This window comes from Montipora capricornis, chromosome 2 (assembly GCF_036669925.1).
Source record: "Montipora capricornis isolate CH-2021 chromosome 2, ASM3666992v2, whole genome shotgun sequence".
NCBI classification, from domain to species: Eukaryota; Metazoa; Cnidaria; class Anthozoa; order Scleractinia; family Acroporidae; genus Montipora; species Montipora capricornis.
In genome coordinates, this window is record NC_090884.1 from 5,133,408 (window position 1) to 5,145,907 (window position 12,500).

Consider the following 12,500-nt stretch of genomic DNA (forward strand, 5'->3'; position numbering starts at 1 on the left):
CTATTTTTTTGCTCCAAAGTTCCAACAAATAATAATAAGGGCGTTTTTCCAACTGTTGAACATGGATGCCTCGTTGCTAGGCGACAAAACGAAACTATTGTCTGAGGATCTCTGGAAAACAACTTGAATTGGATGTCACTCAAAGCAAATAAGGAAATCTTGCACAATTCCAAAGAGACTTGAAAGTCCACATAACTTGCATGAAGTGCGAGTTTTATAGAAGAGAGGTTTTCACGGCACATTTCTCGATGGAACTACGATCTAACTCTAACTTAATCTTTCTTCTTTCACTGAAATCATTTTGTTATGGCTGCTAAAAGCAAGCCTGAATAAATAACCTCTGGCAGTATGTGATTATGGTGAATAAAGCCACCCGTCGATGGTCCAGAGCAATTTGCGCAGGCTTTTTAATGATTAATGAAGTTAAAACCTTGAACGCCAATAAGACATTCGGCCGTTCTTATGCTCAGTGGACATTTCATCTGAGTTTTGGACTTCAGTCATCTGAACTGCAAAATAGCTCAAACTGCAACATGAGTGCGACCACCCTTCTGGCATTTCTGGTGCTGTGCATTCCTGTGGCTTGCGCAAGTAAGTGTTCCATGTTGTATTCCTCCTTTTCTGTAGAATGTTTATCTTACCTGACGTTGCTTTTGGGTGTAGTCGCCTAAGCCGCCATAAGATTATTACCTCTTAATCCGCACAGCATGTCTAGTACATAAACATCTCTTCTTTCGATCATTTAAAAGAAATCTTATAATCCGGACCAATGTTCATTGGATTACACATTTTATATGAGACAGAGGCATGCCGTTTAACTGCAGCTGGCAATTTCTGAAATGTGCCTTATGAATGTTAATTTGCAGTCGGAAAATGCTTTGAAACCCTTTTAAGTAAAAATGCTCTTTGTAATTTGAAAAGTCAACTATAAAGTAGCTGTAAGTTATTGCTTGCAATACTCAGTCACTCAGTTTTTAAGAATGTAAGTATTGTTGCAAGGTAATGTATCGATCTCTGATTAATAAACGAATTTTTTTAGTATGCACGAAAGAACCGACGGTGGTATTGAACCCTCCAAAAGCGGAGCTGTTTCACGAGTTTATCCTTATAAGATAATTCAAACCGCTGTTAAGTTACAATGGGACATTTGAGCAAATTTTAACTGTCCATAGATTGGTCAACCAGCGAGTCGAATTGAAATCATCTTTTTCATAACTGAAAGAAGTGAATGTCACTCTTACTGCTAAATTAAACTATCAGTGATAGTTTAATTTTGCAGTAAGAGTGACATTCACTTCTCACCCAAATTATGACTCCCATAGCAACAAGCAATAGCCGGAATAAATGCACCGAAATGGCAGCAAAGCGACGCCTAGAGACCTCTGGTAATCAGATAAGGATGAAACTTTCTTTAATAACCGGTCGGGAAGAAATGACATGTCGTGTGATCTTAGCAGCTGTAATGAAGACCATGCCCATTTAGCATGCGCAATGCGAGGCCTTCCTCGCTTCCTCGATGGGGAAGCCAATGTTTTCCCCAGAGTCCGCTGTTCTTTTGGTCAGCAACCAAGAACACGGACTCTGGCCACTTGCCTTGGAAGTGGCCAGAGTCTGTGTTCTTGGTGCTGACCAAAAGAAAAGCGGAGTCTGGGGACGAGATTGTGGGGAAGTCAAAGAGATATATACGTCTGTCAATAACTTCTCTTTTCTTTGACACATTCTTTATTTTTCAGAAATGTTACCTTCGTATTCCAGTCTTCAAAATTCTTACCCTGGAAATGTGGATTATGGTGGATTATATAGCGACCAGGATATCTTCAAAGCCCTCAATCTTTCCTTCTCCACTGTCAAAGACAACAACACGTGTGTACTGCGCATGAGCACAGCCCTGAATCTGAACCGAGGTCATCAAGTGAAAAAGCCTTACTACGGGAGCTCAAAAGGCACCGCCAATAACTATTACTTCTTTGACCTTAAAAAGTTTCTAAGTTACCTTGAAAAGATGTACGGATTTCCAATCTCATCCAATACAACAGATACTTTTCTCAGTGTACCAGGAATCATGTTCATCAACGTCTCACATGTCCAAACGTCGAGCGACGTTTGCAATATTCTGCTGTGGAATGGCGCGGGTTTTCATCAAGGGAAAAGTTATCTCCACCACTCTTCTATCGAGAAGGTTTACTTGTGGCCAGCTCCAGCTGGTAGGAATGAAATACATATAAGCTAGTCTTTTATAATTTCCTATAATAATTGCTTTGCACGGAGAAACAGCAAACCTCTTTCTTCCGCATTTTCAAATGTATCGTTTTTTCTTCTTCCTTTGCATTTCATGATATGTCTTGAGTTGCAGCAAGAGAAAATGAGGTGACAGAGAAGGAGGCTCCCGGTCCAGCCCTTGGGATATGTCATGTCCACGAAAGTTATTTTTAGACGAGCGGAAGTCTTCCGAGACGTCCGCATGCAGGCCAACCTCGGTCCGATGTTTGAAAGAAAATATATATTCATCAGTCTTCCACGTGCGCCATCAATTTCTCTTTTCACTAAGAACCTGAGAGCGAAGCAAGACTGCATGCGGACGTCTCGGAAGACAGACTTCCCCTAGAACAAAGACTTCCGCTCGTCTAAAAATAACTTTCGTGGACATAACATATCCCAGCCAACGCCTTGAGCCTCCCTCTCTGTTCTTCATTTTCTCCTCAGTGATCGAGTAAAGCGGCGATAAGCACATGAACAGAAATATTTCATGGGTCGTAGATTAAAAAAAAAAACATCAGTACGTAAGCATATATTGGCGGTTTTCTTATTGCTAGCGGAGAAGCGACAATATATTTTTTAAAGGGCCACCGACAACCAGTGTCCTTTGCGCGCCTTTGTTGTTGTTATTATCCGGGCAATCGAATCGGCCGGTTCGCTTCAGAAACATCCGGTGAAGAAGAACTTCTGCGAATTCGCTGTTCGATTTGTTTTTTAATCCAAACGCCTTCCTCCTTTCGTTCCATAATCTTAAGGTTGAAGTAGTGAGCCAAATAACATGGCGCTTTTCCTTCCTCGGCGGACGACCTTTCTTCACAGTTTTCATTTCGCTTTTAACACGAACACAACACCCAAATAACGCCAAAAATACAATATTTAAGCATTAAGGAAAATATTAACAAAGTTTGAAGCTACTGGGCATCCAAAACACGACGATGTGAGGCGATGGAATTTGACTTTTCAAGAAATACTAGTTTCTGTATTACAGAAAAAGGCGCCAATAGCTTGCACGCCCGCAAAGACTTGTGGTTGTCGGTGGCCCTTTAAATGTAAATTTCGAAATATAGACAGCTTACGTTTAGGCGGAAACTGAGAACGAAAGAAAATTGGGCCAGAAGAAATGTGGAACTCGAGCGCTGACCCACGCATTCAGTACAACTAGCAGCAAAATGTTATTTGCACTGCGCCATGATTTATTTACACAGCAAAGCAAGCACGTCCCCGCAGTCTTGTGTTGTCATTACAACTCGAATCACCCTTTTGGTACACTGCGAAGCAACTGTTTTAACGCAACAAAACAGGCTACATACGCCTTCCACGCTCTTCGATTTTTCGCGCACTCCCGGATTTCTTCGCGTTGAATACTCCCGCTCTCTCATTTGCCCTTCAAACACAGGCCTGACCAACCTTTTAGTGATTAAAAAACTGTGGACTTTTCTAATTTTTTAGTATGATGGTCTGTTTTTCATGGCTTCAGGTGGGTGTGGCATCAATTTGAAAGTAGAACAATCCACCTGTTTCCCGTCAAAGTCAAAAGTTGAGCTAAAATCTGGAAAGAAGATTTCTATGAACGAACTCGATGTCGGCGACTTGGTCAAAACTTACTCGAAGGAGGGCGAGGTCAAGTTCAGCCCAGTGATTACGTTCCTGGACCAAGACGTTGATTACAAAGGTTATCTGCTTAACTTGTTGATTTGCGTCCTTCAAGTTGTTCAGTTCCACGTTTCCATCTTTCTATTTGTGCATCAATTCTCTTAATTCAAGCAGGAAGCAGAGCGGCCCTGTCGAGTAGTGCGCTTGCCTTGAGTTCCGGAGATCCCGAGTCCAGGAGAGGTTCTGACCACTGGTAGAATTTGTTCCTGGTAGTCCCAGGTTCATCTTCTCAGCTGTACTTGGAAATAGCCAACTGGTTTGACTTCGGCCGGTTGGGATTCTTAACAGTTGTTGTTGAATGTTACGTTCTGTCGTGATTGTGTTTCATTGGCCCTGAAAAGCCCCCATGGGGAGTGGTCAATTAAGTATGTATTGTATTAATTCCTTCCAACGAAAAAATACCAAATACCCCTCAAAGTAAGTTCCTTGAAGTAATTCACAAAGTGACTCTACTCATTCACTCACTCATTCACTCATTCACTCGCACGCTCACTAACTCACTCCTTTCCTGCCTTTTCTTTCACTTATTTTTAATCTTTTTTTTTTTCTCAGGCCACTATTACACCATTTCCACCGCGTGTGGCAATGAAATAACGCTCAGTGAAGCCCATCTTATCTTTAAGATGACTCCAACATCATATGATATCAAAAGTGACTTTGTCCATGCCTCGCAAGTGAGACCCGGTGACTACGTTGATGTTCATAGTCGTCGATATGGGCGCTTTCCTGAGATGGTGATATCGATCTCGGTTGCCGAGCAAAGGGGCGCCTTTGCACCAGTTACCGAGGAGGGTACCATGCTCGTGGATAATGTTTGGGTATCGTGTTACGCTGACCTTGCAGATCATGATTTGGCCGACACACTGATGACACCATTGAAGCGGCTCTACGGCCTTGCTCCTCATGTGTTGGGACCCAGGGGAATGTACGTCCACAAGTACCTTAAAGGAGTTCTTCGCCCCATTGGTGTGAGGATCTTTGGCGAAGAAACGTTTTATCAGAATACTCAAAAGAAGGTCTTGATTGAAGATGACACCTCCACTGAATTACTATTGATAAACAAGGACGACGAGTGATTATATAACACAAGTTAAACGTTGATGACAAACGCGCTCAGATCGATTATAAAAGCAGATGAAAAAGTAGTGTTTGTTGTCGTTCACAATACTAAAGCAGCTGTAGACAAAATTTAGTTACAAATTAAACGGCCCACTTATCATGAATTTCAATTCTCTTTTTGCACAAATCTTGGCAAGGTTCCACCCATTAAAAGCCCAAAAGTTGTTTGGACTCGACAAGCCATTTTTTCATTTGCTGTACCCCTATTTTCTATGAACGCAATGAATGCACATTTGAAATGCGGGTTATACACGAAAGAGAGAAGTGATCCTCGAACTTATTTGGACAATTTAGGCAGTTGTCTCTTATAGACACCTGAAAAATTCAGGCTGCTTTGACGGGATTCCAATCCATGACCTCTGCCATGCCGATGCAATGCTGTACCAACTCAGCTATGAAGCCACTCAGTTGTGAGCAGGGTAATTTGTTGGACTTCATAGAGCGGTTTTCAATTGAGTGTCGAAAGTAATTAGCGAATTACTTTGGTTTTACATTACTTCACTCGGTGATTGGTTCAAAGTTCTCGCGCCACTTTTTCAACCAATCAGAAGTGAAACCGAAACCAGTCGTGGCTCGCGCGTGCACATTTTCCCGCGCTTTGTGTCGGCTACATGAAATTATACTTCGATTTGTGATTGGTTTACTGAATTGTCTACGTCCTTTTTGATTGGCCAAAGTAATTACTTTGGTATTGGTTTTACGACACTCAATTGAAACTCGCTCTAGCTCAGTTGGTATAGTATTGCACTGCCATCGCAGAGGTCATAGGTTCGATTCTTGTTGAAGGCGCCTGAACTTTTCAGGTGTCAGCTATAAAAGACAACTGCTTTAAATTGTCCAGATAAGTGTAGCGAGGATCACTACTCTCTTCACTGATCTATTTTTTATGCTATCTACTAGCTTGAAATTATTCAGCGGGATTCTTGCCGCGATAGCAGCCCTAGACTGTTAGGTCTAAACTTTTTTTGCAAGCATTTCGTCAGGTTTTTAGAAAAAATAAAAACGTTGTTCACAAGCCTTGGTCAATCCGTACTGAGAAAGACGGCCCAGTGTTGTGTGTTCGAAACCTGAATTTGGTCATTTGTTCACGTAGTTGTTTAAGAAATGTATTAACATGCATGGCGCTCGTGCAACGCAATTACTTTTATTTCCCTACGGCATCGGCAGCGCCAAGAAACAGAAATATCACTGGCTCAACGAGGAAAAGTTATAGTGCTGCACGTGGCGCGAATTTTAGCACATTGCTTTCCCTTACTCTGTAGAAAGACCGAAGTTAAAAGAATAACGCAAAGTTAGATATTTGAGTGACGTTTTCGTTGAAGTGACGTCGCCGTTCTCCGCACGCGTTTCCAACCCGTAATGCGGCTAACATAATTATTAATTATTGTAGGATACAGGGAATAGTCCATTGATGATTTAGTTATTGTTGAGCTTTTGTTTAATTTTAAGATGCATGTTTATGAAAAGATATGAAATTCCACAAAATTATGATAACCTTACCGATAATTTTCATGCTTTCTAGTAATTAACAAATACTAGATTCAGTAATAGAAAACGTCAAAATGTGGTAAGAACACACCACATTTTGACGTTATTTGTGATCCATTACTGAACAGACGCACGGCAATATGGAATCTGTTTGATATAATAAAGAATTTAAACGTTTTTAATGATGACGTCAGCTATGCGTCTCTCCTCTAAGGGCCTGGCCAACCGGGAAACGTTTGGCGTTTAAAAAACATGAAGCATCGTTTGGTGACCAACTATTTTACCGTTTGGCCACCTTGTTTGGTGCTGTTTGGTCGTGTATGATAAAATTTGAAGGCCATCAAACATTCGATCAAACAACGTAAAACATTTCTTTTGTTCTCGTGCTTGATGACAGGCATCCCAAGCTCGGTATACGATTTATAAACTTTGTATGGGAAAACATACTTTGAGCTTATAAATGCTAAAATAAGCTGTAAATGTAGAAATAAACTTGACTTACCTCTACGTACAGTTGTCCTCGTCTTAGACGGGTTTGTAGCTTACGAATTTTTGCGATATCGTTAGTGGTCATTTCCTCTCATATTTTTCCACACAAAGTCCATAAATCGTACAACCGTGCTTGCACTGCCTGTGGTTTGATAGACGAAGTTTTGTTTGTTTGGCCAGCCGTATCAAACATGTTTGGCGCGTGCATGCGTTCCACGCTTGCTCAGCCGCTTGTACCCATGTGTTTTTTACGTTTTTGAGAACCACAGTTCTTTTCTTGTGAAATTTGATCTGAGTGAGATCAAACATGTTTTAACAGTTTGGCCACTCACTTCAACATCATCATGTTTGGTCACCAAACAATGATGGATGTTGTTTAAACGCTAAACATCTGCCGTTTGTCCAGGCCCTAACAGATCATAGGTACGGACTAATGAAAAGTATATAACCTTAAACTGAACACAAAGTGATCAAATGATTTTTTAAAGCCTTTAAATAAAGAAGCAATTCCTATGATAAATATCAAATGCAATGGTGTCCCTCAATGCTCTTGTTATGACAAAAGAGGGGTGTCAAAAAAAAAATTCCATCATCCGCGAATATTTTTTCGCCTTTTTACATTTTTCCCATTTCCCGTTTCCCATTGTTACAATATATGTATAATTTTGTATAGAGGAGCAAAGTCAAATTAACCCTAACCCTAAGACAGACCTCAACACAGTGTGTGGTTAAAATACTACTATGATAAAAAAAAAACACTCCTTGTTTTTCTTCACGTTTTGAAAGTGTGTTTGCACTTAACACCTGACTGTCAAAAGTTAGAGCTTTGGTTTTTATCCAAAGGCTGTTTACTTTGAGTGCAAGTTTTGGATTTCACGGTCCGTTATTGCTCACGTTCCAAACTGACCGCCGGATTGGAGGTCAGAGGGTTGGATCTAAGAAAAAAGTGACAATATTTGGCAAGAGCTCACTCCTGCATTTACTCGCGCACTAGCTTAAAATTTATTAGAGTATTAACTCCCGTGCTGCATATTAATTCAGCCAATTTTAAAGTTAGTAATGGCGGCCCATTAAATAGGGAAATCAAGGCATAAAACTTGGGTCACTTAGGCCCCGTCCAAACTAATGCGTTTTCCTTTGAAAACGCATGCATTTCGATACGTTTAGGCGTTCTGACCAAACTAAAACACTGAGCGGATTCCTCTAAACCTAATCGCTTTGAAAACGCTCTCGAATGTGGATGCAAGGGAAAACGCATACACATCGTTTTAGCATGGACAGTCGAGAAAACGATGACGTCATCCGCCCCTCGTGAGTTGTATGCAGACTTTGAAAACATCGCTGATGAAAACACGCTTTACCCGATGTTACCAGCAAATATTCGGTATCTTGTTTGGAGCTTAACCTTGCATTGGCTTTTGATAGAAGAAGAAGACAATTTGTTGTTTTCATCAAGATCTTCCCTTTTATGGAAGATTTTGGAACATACACAAGCGAGTCAACGCGAAGTTGTTTGCAGTTTTCAAACTCGCATTGGCGTGAAATGCCGAAAATATCCGTATCTCTTTCAAGCATGCACACATTCTTCAACCTACGACACAGCATGTCATTAGGCGTTTTCGAGCGTTTTAATTAATGTGGACAGTTGAAAACGCTGCGGTAGTGTGGGCGCGGATCAATCGATGCGTTTTCGATGACACCGAAACAGAATACTTTTAAAAACGCATTCGTATGGACGAGGCTTAGTGATTAGATAGCATAATTTTGAAATCAGAAGAAAAAAAAGAATTCATTTTTTTTGGTCATAATAGCACTTTAACTTAAACAATTATTCCGTTCGCGCTTGTGTAATATGAGACTAATTATAGCCAACTCGGCGCTACGCGCCCCGTCGCGGGCTAATTACCATTAGGCTGATTTAGCAACAGAACAGGAACCTCAATTTGGCGACGGGAGAACGCGCGGAATACTCTGGATTCTACTCTAATCTGACCTAATATGGAAAATTTTCTGCGGGCGCCGTCGTCAACTGACGTTCCCGTTCCGTTGCTAAATCAGCCTATTTCCTATCCAACGCGCGCTCATGGAATAACTAGTAAATATTTTATGTGGAGGTGTCCTGAATGTCAAATTCGTGAATACTCTCTTCCCACTCAGCTTTGTCCGGATCTGTGGCACCGCTCGCCATGGCATACTCGACATACGTGACGTGTCCCTGAGCATCCACCAGTACCACTGTATTTGTCCTGGTAAATAAACAAATAAATAGTATAGTATGTATAGGAAATCGTATGAACCTGCTCGTGCATTTCATGATTTATGGGCACGAGTGATGTTTTGAAAGTTCTCAAAATTGCACTCGCCTACGACTCGTGCAGTTTGAGGACATTTAAAACATCACGAGTGACCATAAATCACGAAATGCACGAGCAGGTTCATACGATTTTTTATTTATTATATTCTCAACAAAATTACTCAAACGCGCTACTTTGTTCGTGCTCGTATTCTTCCAGTTTTGGGTTTAGTTTTCTTTCAGTCGCCCATGTTTGTCCGACATTCAACCAGGTCTGTGTAGCTTTCAACGTGTTTTTGTTTTTCGCATTTTCTTTAAGTTGCTCAACGATGTTTTGGTTTGACAAAAAGCAAACCGATTGTCAGCCATTTTTTCTCACTTTGGTGTTCAAATTTGGCGCTTCCCCGGTGTTTCCATAGCAACTTCCGTATTGCACTCTATAACCTGGATTGCACTCTATAACCTATTTATGCATTCGCCATTGGCCAATCAGAAACAAGATATTTTGTTGAGTATATAGTATAGTATAGTATAGTATATACATATTGACTAGTACAGCACAAAGATAGAAAATAGCAGCAGGTATTGATTTTTTGCATAATAGAAAGAAGAGATCAAGATTACAAGGTAACAATAAAACAATTTGAGGCGAAGGGTGATTTGATAGTCAAGTCAATTTTCATTTTCACCCACACAAACAATTAATCATTATTTTTATTTATAGAGAATTGATGTTAAGACAATTTCAAAATCTAAAACAAGGTAATCTTAAAGCTATTTTTCGTGACTATCGGCGAATCAAATCTTTCTTTGCCTACAAAGATCGGTTGTATCGTTCCCAAAGGTCGAAGGTTGTTTACAAGGCAAGTTGTTGGGATTGCGATGACTTCTACATCGGCAAAACGAAGCGCCTACTACAGGATAGAAAAACAACATTTTAAAGCGCTCTCCAAACATGAACACACATCAGCTATTGCTGATCGTATTATGACTACTGGACATAACATAAAATGGGAACATTTTGAAATTCTCGCGTCTGGAAAAACTGATTACCATTGCACGAGAAACCTTGTTTATACAGGAATTGAACCCGAATTGAACCCACATACGAAACGTCAAGTCAGATTTCATGAAATGCATTGCTTCACTATGTTTATCACAGCTTCATGTGTTGTTTTTCTTATAAGGTAATCACTGATAGTTGAAATAATACAATAATTGTGCCAAAGTTTGGGACACCCAACGCAAAGGAAAATATAGTTTATTTAAGTAACAAAGTGCTGACAAACAATTTAGTGTAAAAAGTGTTTCTTCGTGGACTAACTACTAACTACCTACTCACTACCTTCCACAGACATAATACTGTCGTAACCAGCGATCATCGAATTCTTTACACTTTTTTCTAAATTTGGGAAAAGGAATAATTTGTTTGATATTAATCAGTAATGAATTCCAAAGGTTAGTACCAATGTAACAAAGAGAGCGAATACCATATTGGGTAATTTGGACTGAAGGGAAAAACAGATCTTGATTAAGCGACTGAGGGGTAGCGTATGAATGAACAGAGCATATTTGCTTGAAATAATCAGATATTTCAGACAATTATATGGCAAGCGATTCTGAATTCTCATGCTAAATGGAGCAGTCTGACTGGCTGGTTTTCGGTCGGGATTTTACAGTACGGACCATTACCATGGAAACGCTTCGTTTCTCTCTTCCGGGAAATTGAATATAAATAAACTTGAATATGAATAAGCGCGTGCTAATTGCTAATTATCGAAAAAGAAAAAGTTTACAGGTAAAGCATGGTTTTCACCAGCGACGCAACCAAGCGAGGAAGCAAGCAAACACAAGCGCAGCATAAGTAGCTTATGCTAAGTGAAAACGAACGTCGACACAAGCGTAACTTTTCATCAAAATCAATCACCGCCATCCGCCATTTTGTTCAAATGATCTGGAACGAGTGCTTTTATTGGCCAGACACGGCCAGACGTAGGATATTTCCTTGTGCTTATGTCGGGTTTCGTTTTGACACTGCATAAGGAGAACCCAAGCACAAGAAAAGTTAAAATTTTAACCCTTGTGTTTCTGCTGGTGCTTGTGTTTATCAGTTGCGTCGAGGTCGTTTCCACGGTGAAACGGGAGCTGTTATGCTTGCGCTTGTGCTTGCGCATGCGTCGCTCTCTGGTGAAAACCAGGCTTAAAGTGCCTATCACCTCAACACACTTTTCCACTTTATCGCGAATACATCGTGTTATTTTGAAAAACCTTTGAATGAAATTTCACTTTTTACTGGCTTTGAAAGACAGGAAAAGTGGTCATACTTTGATCAATAACCAAGCAATGAAGGCGGGGAATGGGCTCGATACCGGAGGGACCTCACAAACTGCTTTGCCTTGAGAAAGTTCTTTGAAAACAGCGATGCAAATTAATTTGTGACCTCAACCCGGTATCGAACCCATCATTTCCATTCATTGCTCGGTTATTGATCAAAGTATGATAACCTTTTCCTGTCTTTCAAAGCCAACCAAAAAGTGAGAATTGATTCAAAAGGTTCTAAAAACAACACGATGCATTTGGGATGATTTCGGAGAATAAATAAAGTCGAAATGTGATTTGACGTGATAGGCACTTTAAAGGACCAAAGAGTTCTCACGTCAAGGAGTAACATGAAGTAATCCCACATATTAATAAATACCTTGTTCCGCAATTCATCTCTTTGTAGTCCATAAAGATTGATCGACATGCATCTACTAAGTTCATGTGTTTCTCGTCATTTGGGTCATCTTGCAGACTAAAACAACTTCTATCTTCTTCGCAGCTAAAAGATCTAAAGAAAGAAAGCGCACCGTTCACTTTAAGCTGGTAGTGATAAAATATTGGAATATTGTGCTTTAAGGGCCCACTGACGTATTTTTTGGGGCGCGTTGCTAAGGATGTAATGGTTAAGTAATTTGAGAGAATTTGGCATTATTTTGGTCAGTTTCCAACTTTTGTAAACCATGACCCTAAATATGACGTCATCATACCACGCCCATGGTCACGTGACCAATAAAAGAAAATTCTAAATTTGTCTACGTTTTGCCACTGGGAGGACTGGCATTTGTCCAACCACCCTCATAAAGGTTACTCCTCTAGAGACTTTTCCTTTACAGAGGTCGCTACTTTACGAGGATAAGATACACTGAGAACTTTGTGCTCT

General features: G+C 40.4%; 2 protein-coding genes across 2 annotated transcripts in view; one reads left to right on the forward strand and one right to left on the reverse strand.

Annotated features, from left to right (window-relative positions):
- Positions 1 to 341: 341 nt before the first annotated feature.
- LOC138038568 (uncharacterized) lies at positions 342 to 7,642 on the forward strand. Its single transcript, XM_068884512.1, has 4 exons — positions 342 to 591; positions 1,734 to 2,204; positions 3,734 to 3,928; positions 4,462 to 7,642. The coding sequence occupies exons 1-4, from the start codon at positions 357 to 359 to the stop codon at positions 4,983 to 4,985; spliced, it is 1,425 nt and encodes a 474-aa protein (XP_068740613.1). The 5' UTR covers positions 342 to 356; the 3' UTR covers positions 4,986 to 7,642.
- Positions 7,643 to 7,831: 189 nt separating this feature from the next.
- LOC138038569 (transport and Golgi organization protein 2 homolog) overlaps positions 7,832 to 12,500 on the reverse strand; it is a 15,685-nt gene continuing 11,016 nt past the window's right edge. The window contains exons 3-4 of the mRNA XM_068884513.1: positions 11,997 to 12,128; positions 7,832 to 9,251 (exon numbers count right to left, since the gene is read on the reverse strand). Of these exons, the coding sequence (XP_068740614.1) occupies positions 9,110 to 9,251; positions 11,997 to 12,128 (274 nt within the window). The 3' untranslated portion in view covers positions 7,832 to 9,109. The remainder of the gene's footprint in view (positions 9,252 to 11,996; positions 12,129 to 12,500) is intronic.

Coding starts and splice junctions, on each gene's coding strand:
- LOC138038568 (XM_068884512.1), top strand. CDS start 357: ATGGTGAATAAAGCCACCCGTCGATGGTCCAGAGCAATTTGCGCAGGC. Junction 592..1,733: donor CATTCCTGTGGCTTGCGCAA/GTAAGTGTTCCA, acceptor TTTATTTTTCAG/AAATGTTACCTTCGTATTCC. Junction 2,205..3,733: donor CTTGTGGCCAGCTCCAGCTG/GTAGGAATGAAA, acceptor TCATGGCTTCAG/GTGGGTGTGGCATCAATTTG.